The 17,243-nt window shown below is 56.8% G+C and overlaps 1 protein-coding gene across 2 annotated transcripts in view; it reads right to left on the bottom strand.

Moving 5' to 3' along the window:
* The window catches only part of ZNF653 (zinc finger protein 653), an 18,736-nt gene that overhangs the window by 1,031 nt on the left and 462 nt on the right, over positions 1-17,243 (bottom strand). The window contains exons 1-9 of one of the 2 annotated variants that reach the window (XM_008048513.2): positions 17,238-17,243; positions 12,925-12,932; positions 12,130-12,139; positions 9,867-9,906; positions 7,218-7,433; positions 2,207-2,815; positions 1,908-2,112; positions 1,708-1,819; positions 300-414 (exon numbers count right to left, since the gene is read on the bottom strand). The exon at positions 17,238-17,243 is cut by the window's right edge and continues 462 nt beyond it. In XM_008048513.2, the coding sequence (XP_008046704.1) occupies positions 300-414; positions 1,708-1,819; positions 1,908-2,112; positions 2,207-2,815; positions 7,218-7,433; positions 9,867-9,906; positions 12,130-12,139; positions 12,925-12,932; positions 17,238-17,243 (1,321 nt within the window). Of the gene's footprint in view, positions 1-299; positions 415-1,707; positions 1,820-1,907; positions 2,113-2,206; positions 2,816-7,217; positions 7,434-9,866; positions 9,912-12,129; positions 12,140-12,924; positions 12,933-17,237 lie in introns of those variants that run through there. The other variant, XM_021707760.1, reaches the window with a different exon arrangement.

Below are 17,243 nucleotides of genomic sequence, written 5' to 3'. Positions count from 1 at the left end.
GAGTATAGTAGCATGATCATGGCTCACTGCAGCCTATGTTGCCCAGGCTGGTCTGGAATGCCTGCGCTCAAGCAATTCTTCTGCCTTGGCCTCCCCAAGTGCTGGGATTACAGGCATGAGTCACCATGTAGTTTTAAAGAAATTAACATAGGCATCCTGGTGGTTCACTGGAAGGTAGACCATTGTCTCCACTCTGCCCTTGAACTTCTTTTAAGTCCCATGTACAGGGACCCAGCCGGGTCTGACCTGCCTGCCCCAACCTGGCCTCCCAGGCCCTTGTCCCCAGTCCAGGGGCTAACCTGAATGGATGATCATGTGCCGCCGCAAGTGGTTGGATAAATAGAACTTCTTGCCGCAGCCAGGGTGAGGGCACACTTTGGTCTTTCCTTTCCGATGCACAAGGTTGACGTGGTTCTGAGGCAAGAGGGGCTGGAGTGGGTGCTGCGGGCCCATCAGAGGCACTTTCGCAGGTGGGGAGATGAGGGCAGCTGGGAGGCAGGCCAGGGCCAGCCCAGCCTGAAGGAGGAAAGAGGGGTGTCCCTACACGGGTCAGACTCCCAGGAGCACACCTGGGGTCAAAAGGCAGCTTTACGGCACCATGTGCCAGGCCCTGGGCTGGGGCATCAGTCAACCCGTGAAGGGCCCAGCATTAGCCCAGTTTATAGGTGGGGAAACAGAGGCTCAGAGGCTTGGCAGGGGGCTGGTGTCACACAGATGGACAGTGGCAGCGGGACTGGATTCCAGGGCAGCTAGTCTCACAGCAGGTTCTCTGCCATGGTGCTACGCTGCCCTTGGGCCCTGGAGCAAGCAGCCTGATTCGCTCAGTCCTTTGTTCTTTCATTCTTTAACTCACTAGAGCGACCATGGTGCCAGCTTGCAGCACCAGGTCTGGCACACAGCAGGTGCTCAACACATGCTTAATGAAAACACAGGCAGGATGCAGTGGCTCACGCCTATAATCCCAGCACTTTGGGAGGCCGAGGTGAGAGGATTGCCTGAGCCTGCAGGTTCGAGATCAGCCTGGACAACTGTCGAGACCTCATCTCTACAGTAAACCAAAAAATTAGCCAGGTGTGGTGGTGCACACCTATACTTCCAGCTACTTGGAAGGCTGAATGGGAAGGACTGCCTGAGCCCAGCATGTGACTGAATGAGACTCCAACTCAAAAAAAAAAAAAAAAGAAAAGAAAGAAAACATAGCGTGGTGAATTCAAAGGCCTATTGGGGCCACCCTCCATGCCAGGTGTGGGGACATCCCATCTAGACTCCAGAGGGCAAAGCAGAGGTCAGATATCCTGGACTGGGGTGGGCTTCCTGGAGAAAGGGCATCCTGAGTTGAGCGCTCATTAAGCACGGGGTCAGGGAGAGGAGGCATCCTGAGCTGCGAGGGTGGCCCGAGCAAAGGCAGGAGGAGCTTCAGGGGGCTGGGGAGGGGACATGTGTGAGGAGCCACCAGGTCAGGACCCAGCCTGGCTGTGCAGACCCCATATTTGCCTGGGGGAGCCCACATAGGTGACTGTAGCAAGAAGGGAGGGGCAGCAAGGGATGTCCAGCTAGGATAGGTGGCTTGGGAGACTGGCTGGGGTACAGGGAGACACGGCATGAAGTGGTGGCACCAGCAGACCAGACAGGCCACCCTCGAGCCACTCTGCCTGGACCCAGCACCCAGACACAGCAGTGGCCCCCAACTGGCAGGCGCGGCCTCACCTGGAAGCTGCTGAGGGCCACATAGACCTGGCTGCAGCCCTCGTACGGGCAGTGGAACATTTCAAGCAGGCCGTCAGCGTCCATCACCCGCGACCGCTTGCTCCGCCGCCTCCTAGAGGGAAGGGCCCATGGTGTTGGGATGCCCCGAGGGGGCTGGGGCCTGCAGGCCGCGCCTCACCCTCGCCTGCCCCGGCACCCACTTCTCAGGCTCCTTGGGGATCTCGTAGATGATGGCCGACATGTCGCTGCTGTCCAGCCCCTCACCATCCGCCTCCACCTCAGGCCCTGTGCCCTCGGGCGCCGCTGCCGCCAGCTCTGCCAGCTCAGGGGCCACCGGCTCCTCCTTCTCCTCCTCCTTAAGCACGTATAGGTCCTCCTTCTCTATGGATATATACGAGGCGGCGTCTGCAGGGGACGGAGGCGCCCAGGAGCCCACTGCCAGGGCTGCTCCTCCCCTCCCCCCCACACCCAGCCGGCAGCCACGGCAGCCCCCCCAGACCTTTCTTGGTCTCGATTCCTGTTATGGCAGTGGCGTCCATGCTGCTGGGCGGGCTCCCCTCCGGCTCCGTCTGGGTGTAGGCTGCCACGCCCTCCATCACAGCGCAGGGCACCTCCTCACCCAGGCCACCGCTGGGGGCACCACTGCCTGCTGCCACGTTGAGGTGGATGCCCTCGGTGAGGGCATCGTAGCCAGGGCCGGCGATGATGATCACCTGTGAGCCAGGCACCATACCTGGCACGGGGCAGCTGGCCACAACCTCGCCCAGGGCCTCCTGGGGCATGTTGTCAAAGAGGGTGCCGGGGCCCGCACCCACTTGCATGGGCACCGGCACGCACACCACTGTCTCCAGGGCCTCAGGCCCACTGCCCGCCGGGTTAGGGCACAGCGAAGTACCCTGCTCTGCCAGGCCCTCCACGTGGTGGACGTCAAAGGGAATGTGCACACCCTCCTGAGTGATAAGCCCGCTGCTGCCCACAGGACTGGCAGGGGTCACTGCGGCCGCCGCCACCGTGGCCTTGACCGGCTGGCCCTCAGGAGGCTCCTCGGAGTCAGAGCCAGAGCCGGAGCTGGACGAGTCCGAGCTGCCGGCTGCCAGGCCATTGCCCACTGTGGGGACAGAAGAAAGGGGACAGTTACAACAATAGCAGCAGCAGCTGGTGTTTGTTCAGGGCTCCCCAGGCTGGGCTTTGACCATCCCACCGCCCACACAGCACTGTGTGTCAGTCCCCACCATCCCTGACTGCCCCGGGATGCCGGGCCCTGCTGTCTGCCCCTCTCCTCCCTTGGCTCCCAGACCCTCTCGGGTCTCCCGGGCCCTCCCTGGTGCTCCACCGTAACCTCTTTGGCTCTTCCAGGCCTGGGAGGCTCAGGCCGGGGCTCTCCCCAGTGCTCAACTCAATCCCAGGGGCTTCCCAGGCTGGCGGGGTGAAAACACACTCTGCCTCAACTGGGTGTTAGACAATTCAGTTCAATTCTGACACTATCTACCTGGCAGGGGCATCAAGTCCCACAAGTTTGTTTATTTATTTATTTATTTATTTTTGAGTTGTCGCCCAGGCTGGTGTGCAGTGGCTGCTCCCGGACACCGCAGCCTCAACCTGCTGGGCTCCGGCGATCCTTCCGCCTCAGCCTTCCAAGTAGCTGGAACTACAGGCGTGCACTACCATGCCCGGCTAATTTTTGATTTATTGTAGAGATGAGGTCTCGCCAAGTTGCCCAGGTAGGTCTCAAACCCGTGGGCTCAGGCAATTCACTCACTTCAGCCTCCCAAAGGCGCGGGATTACAGTCTGAGCCACCAAGCCCAGCTAAATCCCACAAGTTTAAAGGGCTTGGTCCCACAAGCCTGCCCGACTTCAGATGGCAGCTGCAAGTCCTGGGACACTCCATCCATCCGAGTGACTGGCTATGTATTTTTTGCTTTTTAAATTTTTTGTAGAGATGGCATCTCACTATATTGCCCAGGTTAGACTTGCCAAGTGATCCTCCCACCTCAGCCTCCCAAAGTACCAGTATTATAGGTGTGAACCACCATACCCAACCACCAAATGTCTCATTTTATTATACACAGCCACCCACAGCCTGGGGACTCCACCCACGTGCAGCTCCTGCATGGACCTCCTGGTTGAACTCCTGCCTCTTCCACCTCCTGCCTCCGCTGCAACCTGGAGGGTCTCGTGGACATTTCAGACTCAGATCTGCAACCCTGAGCTCTGAATCTTCCCTCTAAAAGACCTGTGCTGCTCACAGGTGTCCCTGGCTCAGTAGATGGCAGCACAGTCCCTCCAGTGGCTCAGGCCAACATCTGGGGCCGTCCTCGACTTCTGTCTCTCTTCTACATCCACTTCCAATCTGTCAGCAAAACCTGTTAGCGCAGCATCCAAAATGCATCCACCCACAGTCTGACCGCTTCTCCTGCCTCCCCCATAGATGCCGGTCACAGCCTCATCACTCCCCTGCCAGGACTGGTACAGTCCCTTCTCCCGGGTCTCCTGGCTCATTACCCACTCATTACCTCTCGTGCAAAACACGGTGTGCTACTCACCAAACCCATCTCCTCCTCTAGGAGCCTGAGTAGAATACATTTCCCAGCATTCCCTGTGGGTAGGCATGGCCAAGAGGCTGAGTCCTGGCCAATGGAATGTGAGTGGACAAGAGCTCCAGGGTCCAGCCCTTACCTCTCAGTCCCTGCCAGCCAATCAGGATAGAGGAGGCTGGAGCTGCAGGAAAGAGCCTGGGTCCCCGGATAAAAGACAGCTTGCAGGCTGGAAGCACTGGGCTTTGCATGTGGTCATGAGGCTGGGGTATGTTTCAGCAGGGAGCCCTCACATGACTACATACCCCAAATGATCTTTCCCCGGCCCCAACACCACCTGCCCTCGCCCCACTGGCCTCAGGGCCTTTGCACTTGCCATTCCTTCTGCCTGCGCCCAAGAGGGCTCCCCCCAGGCCTTCCTCACGTCCTTCATCAAATGGTGTCTTTTCAGGGACACTGTCTCAGGCGTTCCTTTTTCCTTCTGTGATTTTTTCCCCAAAGTCCTTGCTGCCTTCCAGTGTACAGTGTTGCACCTGTCTACCCTGTTCCCAGTCTGCTTCCCCTCTAGAATACAAACTCTGCAAGGATGAGGGCCCTGTGCGGATCCCCTGGTGCCAAGAGGGCACGTTACCCGGAATGCACAGATCTCAGATCAAAGCTGGGGCACTCCCACCTCAGCCAGGCATCTGGTGCTAATGTCCACACACAGGGAGAAATAGGGCAGGAAAAGTGGAGGACTGTTGTTCAGTGACACACTCATGATGCAGCTGGGGCACGCTGCATCATGGGGCACTACAGAATCACACAAAGTACACAGGCTGCTCAGGTCAGATCTGGGCCCCTCCAGCTGTGTGACTAAGGTACCTCCCTCAGGGGTGTTTTCGATCTTTGAACACAGGGGCTCTAAGCAGGCACCCTGTACACTTTTTGTAGTTATGATCTCAGCACCCCTCAGGGCAGTAGGAGGCCCAGCCCTGAAGCTCAACCCACTCAGCCCTGGGGGGCAGCAGGGTTGGGATAGGGAGGATCAGTCCCTCCTTCTAACTAACGTCTCCATGCCCTGTAACCTGCTGACCCTGGTGCCATCCTGAAGGAGGGTGCACACACCTAGTGAGTTGGGGGTAGGGGCAGGGCACGCAACTGGGTCCTGCTGATCACAACATCTGGCTGTTAAGGTTGACACTGGACATCTCCCCAGGTGATAAAAACACTAATAGAAATAGCTGCGGGCTGGTGGTTGGCTCATGCCTGTCATCTCAGTGCTGTGAGAGCTGAGGCAGCAGGATTGCTTGAGGCCAGGAGCTGGAGGCTGCAATGAGCTGTAGTCACACTATGCACTCCAGCCTAGGCAACAGAATGAGACCCTGTCTCTAAAAACAAAAGAACTAGCCATGCACCTGACCTCCCACAGCCCCAGTGGGAGGGTCGCCTGGCACAGAAAAGGGGAAGGGTCACCACCAACCCACGGACCTGGCTTGTGTATCCCAGTGTTCACTCCCAAGAGCTCAAAGTAAGGCTGGGGCACAAGGGGGCTCTCTGGGTGCCATCACCTCCAGCCTGACCATTCACAGAGGGGCCAGCATGGCACTCCTGGGCCAGGGGTTCCTTGGCTGCCAAGTGGGGCTGACGACAGGGCCATGGGGACGATTTGAGGTGGTCAGGGCCAGATCTGGCCAGATCTGGTGTGCACGGGCAAGGAGGACAGGCAGAGGGCAGGACAGGACAGCTGAGGGGCCGCTGCACACTGGGTGCCTGGCTGACCACAGTGGAACGGCTGTTGGCGGGGGCACCCACCCAGACACCTTCCACCCCGGCTTCCCCTTGGCCAGCTGGGAGGCCACCTGCTCTGTGATGCCTGCCAGCATGGCTCAGCTGGTGGCCACCCCACCTCAGCCCTGCAGGGCGCCTGGAGCCTGCCCAGCTCCCCACAGCCGCTGCGAGCCCCTGAGGCCGCCGGCAGCCCCTCACCACGAACATGGTCTCTCGTGTCCCCACCCGGGCCACCTGGGCCTCCTGGTCCCGTGGAATGGGCAGGAGTCATGCAGGGACAGCCAAGTGAGAGGAGGGAGAGGACACAGGGAGCAGGAGAGAGACAGCTCAAGGGGAGGAACGGGATGGAGGCGAAGAGAAGAGGGGAGACTGGGAAGAGGGAGGCGAGAGGCTGAGGGAGTCACGGAGCCGGAAGAAGCGGGAGAAAACAAAAGAGCAACGGCCGGGAGCACAGCGGCCGCCCTGACGAGGCCTCCCAGCACGCCCGCCCCACCCCAGCTGCCGAGTGAGGCTTTGGGCCCCCAGCCGGCCCTGCCCAGGACTGGCCCCGGGCACAAATGAGCAAACTGCTCCCTAAAAGGAGACTGCCTCCCTCCGTTGGCCTCTGTAAGGACTCAAAAAGGAGGCCAGGTATGGTGGCTCATGTCTGCAATCCCAACACTTTGAGAGGCTGTGGTGGGAGGATCACTTGAGGCCAGAAGTTCAAAACGAGCCTGGGCAACACAGCAAGACCCATCTCTATAAAAACAAAAATCTTAGGCTGGACATGGTGGCTCACATCTGTAATCTCAACATGATGGGAGGCCAAAGTAGGAGGATCGCTTGATCCTGGGAGTTCAAGACCAGGCTGGGCAACATCGTGAAAAATTAGCGGGTTGTTGTGGTGGCAACTGTAGTTCCAGCTACTTGGGAGGCTGAGGTGGGAGAATCGCCTGAGCCAAGGAGGTTGAGGCTGCTGCAAGCCATGACTGTGTCATTGTACTCCAGCCTGAGTGACAGAGTGAGACCCTGACTCAAAGAAAACCAAACAATCAAACAAAAATACATAAAAAAGGGCAAGTCCGCAAAGGGCTCAGCCTGGGCCGCCATGTCCCTGCTCCGTCCCTGAAGCCAGCTCAGTGCCACCGCAGGCTGTTCTGTTTGGATGCATAGGGAGCCCCAAGACGCGGGAGGACTGTCTTATGCACCCTTTCCCACGGACCCACCTCTGTCACTGTCAGGGTCCGAGTCGCTGAGTGGCTTCAGGGGTGAGTGCAGGTCCTGGAAGTAGCGGTGGCCAGCCTCACACTGCCACACGGCTGTGGTGTACAGGCTGAAGGTGGGGTCCAGCTCTGCCAGGTGCGGCTCGTATGGGCAGCGGTGCTTGTGGTCCTCGTACCAGATCACCACATTCTTCAGGCAGTTCACGTTGCGCCGCCGCCCTGGGGATAAGGCCAGCAGGCTGAGGGCAGGGCCCCCAGGGCCACATGGCCGCTGGGACCACACAGGAGGGTTGATGTGCCCTCCTGAGCCCTCTCTGAGCCTGAGCCCAGTTTACAGAGGAAGAAACTGAGGCTGAGCGGTGACACATACCCTGGAGGTAACAGGGACCAGCTGGGGACTGTCCTCATGGGCTGAGTTAAGTCACACAAACAGGGAGACCCGGCATGTGGGAGATAATTGTCAGCTGTTGTTACTATACTCATCCTCATCACCTCCCACCTAGACCAGTGCAGTCCCCCCCAGGGACTGCCTGGATCCTGCCCCGACCCCCAACCCACCCCTGCAGCCTGTTCTCCTTAGAGCTACCAGAGGGCACCCATGAACATTCAGAACCATCAGTCAGGACTCCCACCTCTCTGAGGGTAAAAGCCCAAGTGCTCGCCTGCGCTCCCCTTTGCAAGGCCCCTGACTTGTCACCTCTGCTCCTCCCACTTCCTCACTGCTCCTCAAAGGAGGCTGGCGTGGCTCTGCCCCAGGGCCTTTACACAAGCAAGGCCTTTGCACAGGCCATGTCCTCTTGCTCCAGGTAGCTGCCTGGCTCCCTCACCCTTCAATCAGGCTTCTCTCCAAATGCGCCCTCCTCTGAGAGGCCATTTTCTTTTTCTACCTTTTTTTTTTTTTTTTTTTTGGTAAAGATGGGTCTTGCTGCGTTGCCCAGGCTGGTAAACTCCTGAGCTCAGGAATCCTCCTGCCTCAGCCTACCGAGGAGCACTGTTACACCTGGTTTCTCACCACTCTCTTCCTCCAGGTAGCCCCTAGAGATCGTCTGTGGTGATTTGTTGACATACCCTTTGTCCATCTCCCCACTAGAACGTCAGCCCTTCAAGGGCAAGACGTTGATCTGCCTCTCTTCCTCCTGTATCCCCAGCGCCCACACAGGGCCGGGCACACGGGGGTGCTCCATGAACATTCACCGGGTGAGAGAATGCTCGTAAGAAGTGGACGTGGTGGGGCCAGACCACTGGGTTCAAGTCCTGGTGCTGCTCCTTCCTACCTGGGTGGTTCCAGGCAGGTGACCCCAGGTGCCTCCTCTGGGCCAGGGGAGAATAAGGAGGTCTATCCCTGGAGGCTGCCTGGAGGGAGTGAAGACACTGACAGGGCACAGAACAGGGATGGGCAAACAGCGGGTGCCCAAGAAATGGTCCCTGGTCAGGTGTGGTGACTCACGCCTATAATTCCAGCACTTTGTGAGGCCGAGGTGAGAGGACAGCCTGAGCCTGCGGGTTTGAGACCAGCCTGGGCAACTTGGCGAGACCTCATCTCTACAATTAAGAAAAAAAATTAGCCGGGCATGGTGGCACGTGCCTGTAGTTCCAGCTACTCGGAAGGCTGAGGCGGAAGGATCACCGGAGCCCAGCGGCTCGAAGCTGCGGTGGGAGCGGCCACTGTACTCCAGGCTGGGCGACAGAGTGAGACTCCAACTCAAAGAAAAAAAAAAAGAAATGGTCCCCACAATGAGGGCGACAGTCCTGGTCTCTCAGTCAAGTGGGGGGAAGGCCTTCTCCCCCCACCCCTGCACTTGGAGATAAGGAGGGGCCCAGAGGAGTGTCAGGACCTGGGGAAGGTGCCCAAGGCCTCCAACCATGGGATGACAGGAACGCCAAGCAGTGGCCTCTCCCACCCACACTGTCTCAGGGTCCTGACCTCAGTTCACTGTGTTTTTTGAGTTGGAGTCTCACTCTGTCACCCAGACCGGAGTGCAGTGGCCGCTTTCGGTTATCGCAGCCTCGACCTGCTGGGCTCTGGCGATCCTTCCGCCTCAGCCTTCCGAGCAGCTGGAACTACAGGCGCGCGCTACCACGCCTGGCTGACTTTTTGATTTATTGTAGAGATGAGGTCTCGCCAAGTTGCCCAGGCGGGTCTCGAACCCGCGGGCTCAGGCAATCCACTCACCTTGGCCTCCCAAAGCGTGGGATTACAGGCTGAGCCACCGAGCCCAGCTTCACTGTGTTCTTAGAACCGGGAGAAGGGGAGGGGCTCACAGCCACCAGATGCCTCCTTCCTGCTGGACACGGCCCGAGACCCCAGCCCCAGGGCTCAGAGCTGCACAGAGCCTGGCTGTTCCGATGTCCACCAACTGGTGGCTGGAGGTGTGGGAGACAGGACAGGAGGGCGCTCCAGGTCTGCCCTCTGACCACCAGGCCTCAGGGCTTCATATGAGCGGTCCCCTCCCAGGGCTCCCCAGGTGGCCTCCCGTGCAGGGCAGGGGCACGAGGAACTGTGGAGACCCCCGGACACAGACCTGGTTGGGTCTGGCTCTGCTGCAGCCCACCTGCGCCACCTGGGGAATGAGCCCGCCTCCCTGGGCCTCGGTTTCCTTACTTCGGCTGTTTTCAACTCTCCCCCCCACCCCAGGCTGAGGCTCCACTTACTTTTCTTCTTCTTTGGCTTTTTGGGGACTTGCTCCCAAGGCTTCCTGCAACAGAGAGAAGTGGTGAGTGTGAGCGAGGGCCAGCGCCATCATGTCCTGATCAAGAAGGAACGACGGCAACTGCAGCTCCTATTCATCCTGCTCAGTTCCATTCACTTGTGCCCCTCTAGCTGCCCCTCATGGCAGAGTCCCCTCACTTTGTTCATCCCCCCACCGACACCAGCCCTGGGAGGGGGTCAAGCATCATCTCAGAGCAGGAAACTGAGGCTCAGAGGGATGAGGCCACCTGGACTGGGGTCTCATAGTCAGAGAGAAGAGAAATCAGAAAAGGCGCAAATCAGGAAAGAACCTGGGCGCGGTGGCTCACGTCTGTAATCCCAGCACTTTGGGAAGCCGAGGCAGTAGGATCGCTTGAGTCCAGGAGTTCCAGATGAGCCTGGGCAACATAGCAAGGCCTCGTCTCTACAAAAAATGAGAAAATGAGCCAGGCATCGTGGCTCATGCAACGTCCCACTGCTCTGGAGGCTAAGGCAAAAGGATCACCTGAGCCCAGGAGGTTGAGGCTGTGGTGGCTGTGATCGTGCCACCGTACTCTAGCCTGGGTGACAGAGTGAGACCCTGACTCAAAATAAATAAATCAAAAGAAAAAGAAATCAGCCAGGTGCGGTGGCCCATGCCTCTAATCCCAGCACTTTGAGAGGCCGAGGTGAGAGGACTGCCTGAGCCCACAGATTCAAGACCAGCCTAGGCAACTTGGTGAGACCTCTTCTCTACAATAAATAAAAAAATATTAGTTGGGCATGGTGGCATGTGCCTGTAGTTCCAGCTACTTGGAGGGCTGAGGTGGAAGGATCGCCTGAGCCTAGCAGGTCAAGGCTGCAATGGTCGTGAGCGAGTCACTGCACTCCAGTCTGGGCCACAGAGTGAGACTCCAACTCAAAAAAGAAAAGAAAAGAAAAGAAATTCGAAAAGTAAGTGTGGCAGGCAGAATTCTAAGACAGGCTGCATGATTCCCCTTGACATGTACCCTGTGTAACACTCTTGCCCTGACTTGGGTGGGTCTGTATGATTGGATACCACTCCAAAGTTAGGTGACTGTGAGTTAATCAAGAGAGCATATTTTGCCGGGCACAGTGGCTCATGCCCAGCTTCCCAAGAGGCTGAAGTGGGAGAACTGCTTGAGCCCAGGAGTTTCAGACAAGTCTGGACAACACAGTAAGACCCTGCCTCTACAAAAAACAAATTAGCAGAGCAGAGCATGATGACACGAGTCTGTAGTCCCAGCTATTTGGGAGGCTGAGCCAGGATTGCTTGAGCCCTGGAATTTGCGGCTGCAGTGAGCCGTGATCACCCCACTGCACTCTAGCTTGGGCAACAGAGCAGAACCTTGTCTCTAAAAAATATATAATAAAATAGAATAAAGGATTTATGGAGGTGGGCCTGACCAAATCAAGGAAGCCCTTAAAAGCTGGTAGAATAAAGGGGCCTGTGGAGGAGCCACAGGGCAAGGACCAGAGAGTGGCCTCTAGGACTGAGCATGGTGCTGAAGGACAGCCCACAAGACAGTGGGGAACCTCAGTTCTACAACCATGAAGAAATGGATTCTGCTGACAACCCAAGGGATTGTGGAGATCCTTCCCTGATCCTGCCCTTAGATGAAGCCGCAGTCAGTCAGTACCTCAGGGTCAGTTGTGAGACCCTCGCAGAGGGCCTGGAGAAAGTACGCTGAGTGCCTGACGCAGACACGTGAGCTGGAAGACCCACTTGGTGTGAAGCGCCCGTTTCCGGTCATTTGGCAGCAGTCTCAGAAAACTTGCAGGGTTGGCCTCAGGACCTGCGCTGCCTTCCAGGCTGGCCGAGATCCCCGGAAAAAGCTGTCAGGGCCACTCTGGACAGCTGGCTTTGCTGAGGACCCAGCCCTGGACACTGACTGCCTGTCCCATCAGTCCCACCCTGCAGCCAGACCAGGCCTAGTAGCCTGACTGCATGTCCCAAGGCCATGAGAAGCCCAGGGTAGGGTGGCCCAAAGGCTGGTGGCCCCCAGACCTCCTGCACTAGGATGGCTGCTGGATCTGCCAGCAGGGCTCCTGACCCATGTGCCTGCCCGGCTGTGGCCAGTACCCACTCGACAGACTGGGGAACGTGTTCAGAGCCTTCTCCCCAGGCTGCCAGAGCACCCCTCCTGCCTTCCCACCTGGGCTGCCTCCTTGTGCTTCTATGCCACGGCAGTAGGCTCCTCTGTGACCTAAGGCAAGTGATTTTACCTTCCCGTGCCTCAGTTTCCCTACCTGCAGCATGGGATGACAGCACCTTCCTCATGAGGTTGGTATGAGGCTACCCGTATGGTGGAAAGCTCGGTGTGGCTCTGGCACTCAGTACCTGCTCACCAAGAGGCAGCCATGACCATCACCATGATCACTACTCACGAGCACCCCACCCCTGGCAACTGGCCTCCCTGCTGTGGTCAAGGGGTTCTTGCCACAGACATCCTGACAGCCAGCCCAGGGTCTCTGGTGGGCAAAGCCATCCACCCTCTGACACCGCACAGCGCTGGAACAATCCTCAGTCTCAAGCCCAAGTCTGATTCCTAAGAGAGCACCTCAGGGCTCCTCCATCCACTCTGCCCTTCCTGGGGCTCCATCCCCCGACCCCCAGGTGCCTCCATCCTCTCCCAGGCTCCTCTCTCCCTCCAGGAGGCCATGCTGAGTGCCCAGACCTCACCCAAACCCATGTCCTGATGTCAACGGCCACCTCCACCCACTCACAGCTGGGGGCTGGGGGTGCTACACTGCAGTGGGGACAGGCTTGGATGTCACCCAGATCCTAGTTCAAGGTTCAGCTCTGCTGTCAACTGCCTGTATGACCTCAGCAGGTCTCGTCCTCTTTGAGACTCAGTTTCCTCATCTTTGAAGTGGGCGCAGCAATGGTACCTCCAACACAGAGTCACCACGGGGTTGGGAGGGTGATGCATAACAGGGTGAGGGCCAAGTTCCAATCCCAACGCGGCGCCTTCTCCTTCAAACCACCTCCCCCACACCTGTTTCTGAAAGTTCGACCACCTCCCTGACTCCCTGTGGAGGCTGCTGATTCCCAGGACCACAGACGCTGGGCATCTCGGGCTGGCTCTGCCTTCCTCCCAGTGGCACCCCCCTGCAACTCTCCCTTGCTTCCCCAGGCAGCCTGCGCTCACTCTTGACACGATCATGCCCACACGCTGCCCTTTCTCCACTCTTGGCTTAACATCATCTTGACCCCCTTCCCTCAGCTCCTGCTGCGTTTCTCTACCTCTCACCCCTACTTATCTACGCTTGCTGTCTACACTTGTTTCCTTCATCTCCCTTGAAACCCTCCAATCATGCCACTCACTGTCCCCTCATGGTCAACAGTGACACTGCCTGGATCAGCCCAGCAGTACTCAACCAGTGGATCCTTCCCTTGGCCTCTTGGCCGCTGCCCTCAACTAGTTCTCCGCCAGCCCCAGGGCTGCTGCTTCTCTCCGACTTCCTTAAGAAAGGAGAGTCAGCCCGGGCACAAGCCTGTATTCTCTGTTTAAAAGCACCCCCCGCCGGGCATAGTGGCTCACACCTGTAATTTCTGCACTTTGGGAAGCCGAGGTGGGAGGACTGCTTGAGCTTAGAAGTTCAAGACCAGCCTAGGTAACATACCAAGACTCTGTCTCCGTAAAAATTAGCCAGGTGTGGCAACATGTACACCTGTAGTTGCAGCTACTCGGGAGGCTTAGGTAGGAGGATTGTTTGAGGCCAGGAGTTTGAGGCTGCAGCAAACTATGATTGCATCACTGCACTACAGTCTGAACCACAGAGTGAGACTATGTCTTAAAAAATATACACAAAATAGGCCAGGCTCTGTGGGTCAGCCTGTAATTCCAGCACTTTGGGAGGCCAAGGCGAGTGGATTGCCTGAGTCCATGGGTTTGAAACCAGCCCGGGGAACTTGGCAAGACTTCATCTCTACAATAAAATAAAATTTAAAAATTAGTTGGGCATGGTAGGATATGCCTGTAGTTTGGGCTACTTGGAAGGCTGAGGTGGAAGGATCTCTGGATCCCAGCTGGCTGATGCTGGGGTGGCTGTGAGTGTGCCATATATAAATAGGCCAGGTGGAGTGGCTCACGTCTGGAATCCTAGCACTTTGGGAGGCAGAGGTGAAAGGATTGCCTGAGCTCAGGGGTTTGAGACCAGCCTGAGCAACATGGCGAGACCTTGTCTCTACAATAAATCAAAAAATTAGCTGGGCATGGTGGTACATGCTTATAGTTCCAGCTATTTGGAAGGCTGAGGTGGAAGGATCACCTAAGCCTAGCAGGTCGAGGCTGCCACCTAAGCCTAAGCCTAGCAGGTCGAGGCTGCATTTTAGCCTGGGTGACAGAGTGAGACTCCGAAAGAGTGAGACTCCGAGTCAAAAAATTATAACAACAAAAATATATACATATAAAATAAAGTAAAAATAAAAGCATTCCCTTAGCAATTTTGACCACTACATCACCTGGACCGTGGCACTCCCCCAAATTCAGAGCTCCAGCTTGGTCTTCTCCCGTGACATCACACAGCCCCAGCTCCTCCCCAAGGCTTCACAGGCACAAGGCTTCACAGGCATCTCGCATGCAAGCTGTCATCTTGCCCCCCAAATGCCCCTTTTCAGTCATAAGAACCTACAGCCTCACAGGCCCAAACCTTGGGGCTATCAATCAGATCCATATTCAGCAGCAAATCAGGATGGCACTAAGGTCAACGACCTGTCTCCATGACCCCAGTTCTCATCTGGCTCAACTGGAAACATGCGGTCAACTCCTTCCTGGTCTCCCAGCTTCTGCCCTCACCCCTATGGAGTTAATGTCACTATTAGATGACTGTTGCCACGACTAAACTGTCTAGGACCCATCAACAACCTTGAGAACTGTCAACTTTTGGCCAACCTTGTCAAACCCATGCCCCACCCATTCTTCTCACACACATACACACTGCAGAGCACTTCTTTTAAAATATAAGCCAGGTCAGGTGCAGTGACACGTACCTTGTAGTCCCAGCACTCTGGGAGAAGGTGAAAGAATACCTGAGTACAGGGGCTGGAGACCAGCCTGGACAACATACAGAGACCCTGTCTGAAAAATAAATAGGCTGGGCACAGTGGCTCAGGCCTGTAATCCCAGCATTTTGGGAAGTGAACACAGAGAGATTGCTTGAGCCCAGGAGTTCAAGACCAGCCTAGTCAACAGAACCAGACCACGGTCTCTACAAAAAAGTCAAAAAGGTAGCTGAGTGAGGTGGTGTATGTCTGTAGTCCCAACTACTAAAGAGGCTAAGGCAGAAGGATCACCTGTGCCCAGGAGGTTGAGGCTGTGCTGAGCCATGATCATGCCACTGCACTCCAGCCTGGGCAACAGAGTGAGACCCCAACTCAATAAATAAATAAATAGGAAAATATGCCAGGCGTGGTGGCTCACTCCTGAATTGCCTGAGTCCAGGGGTCCGAGACCAGCCTGGGCAACTTGATGAGACCTCATCTCTACAATAAATAAAAAAATTAGCCCAGGCTTGGTGGCACATGCCTATGGTTCCAGCTACTTGGAAGGCTGAGATGGAAGGATCACCTGAGCCCTGCAGGTGGAGGCTGCAGTGGCCGTGAGTGTGCCACTGCATTCAAGCCTGAGTAACAGTGTGAGATTCCAACTCAAAAAAAAAAAGAAAGAAAAGAAAAAAAAGGAAATATAAGCCAGATCATGCCACTGCTCTGTTCAAAATCCTGCACTTAGGAAGCTCCCACCTCACTGGAAGGAAAAACCAGATCCTCTCCACAGCTCACAAAGCACTGTATGACTTGCCCTGTCACCTCTCTATACTCTTCTGTCTCCCCTTCACTCGTTATGCTCCAGCCACATGGGCCTTTTTGCTGTCTGGCACATATCAAACAGGACAAAACCCTGCCTCACGGCCTTTGCACTTGCTTTTCCTGTGGCCTCAACACTCCCAGTATCTACACAGGTCCCCATAGGATCCCTCAGATCTTTACTCAGATGTCATCCATGTGACCCACCTTGAAACCCTATCTAAACCTCCAACTCACACTCCTGATTCCTCCTTCCCTGTTTCACTCTTGTTCTTTTCATGGCCCCTATCCCTCTCTCACGTACAATTTACTTATATTTCTTGCCTGCAGTAGACCAGCCTTTGAACAAGCCATCTCCTCTGCCCACTTGTATGTCAAATTCATGTGGCGCGAATCTTTGTGCTTCCAGCATTTCCGGTCTCACTCTCAGGCCTAGGTATCAGCCCACCACCCCAGGGAGTGGGTGGGCACCATGCAGCAGGACCTAGTTGGTCCTTGACCCTAAGAATCTCCCCGCAGAAAAACATGTGCACTGGTGAGAGTGCACCTATTTCCTTGCAAAGGCACCTATCCAGAGTATTCACCAGGTGCAAGCCTATGCTCTGCGTATTTTAGTGCACTTAATTGCCCCATCAACCTAGAAGGAGGAAGAAGAAAACATCATCTGCTGCTCCTAAAAACGGAGACTGTGCCTCGCACAGTGGCTCACGCCTGTAATCCCAGCACTTTGGGAGGCCGAGGTGAGACGATTGCTTGAGCTCAGGGGTTCAAGAGCAGTCTTAAGCAACATGGCGAGACCTTGTCTCTACAATAAATCATACAATTAGCCAGGCATGGTGGCACATGCCTGTAGTTCCAGATACTTGGAAGGCTGAGGCTGAAGGATCGTCTGAGCCCAGAAGGCCGAGGCTGCCGTGGCCGTGAGCTTGCCACTGCCCTCCAGTCTGGGCAACAGAGACTGACTCAAGAAAAAAAAAAGAAACTGAGATTTTGTAAAGAAAAGTCTCCGCCCCTCCACTTGGCCAGCTAACGCTTCACCTGTCTTTCCTGGGCTGAGTTGGTTCCGGGGAACCAGGAGGTTTAAGGGAGCTGGTCCAGATTGTGGGGTGTCCCTTGGGTGTGTGGGGCCGGGGTGGTAGGAATGGGGTCATACGCAGTTCCAGGTGAGGCACGAGAACTTCATGTAGGGCAGGGCTGGATGCTCCAGGGCGTCCGGCCACAATCCTAGGCCACGTGATGGTTTTGGGGTGAGAACTATGAGGGGGCGGGCTGCCCCTCGAAGGACTGGGTGCTCATGGATCTGGAGGCGGGGCCAGTCCTAGGATTGGGCCGCCAGAGCTCCAGCGGGCGGGGCCAAGAGCCCCGAAAGCGGGCGGAGAGGCTGGGCGAATCCCTAGATCGGGCGGTTGGAGCGCAGGGAGGCGGGGCCACGAGCCAGGCGCGTCCAGGCCCGGCCGCCGGGCTCCTGGGCGGGGCTCACACGTGCCGGGGGCGGGCCCTCGAAGCGGAGGGGGCGGGGCCGGGCTCGGCG

The sequence above is a fragment of the Carlito syrichta genome, unplaced genomic scaffold (genome assembly GCF_000164805.1).
Source record: "Carlito syrichta isolate Samal-C Ts95f unplaced genomic scaffold, Tarsius_syrichta-2.0.1 Scaffold123802, whole genome shotgun sequence".
NCBI lineage: Eukaryota > Metazoa > Chordata > Mammalia > Primates > Tarsiidae > Carlito > Carlito syrichta.
This window is presented reverse-complemented; position numbering and strand designations above follow the sequence as displayed.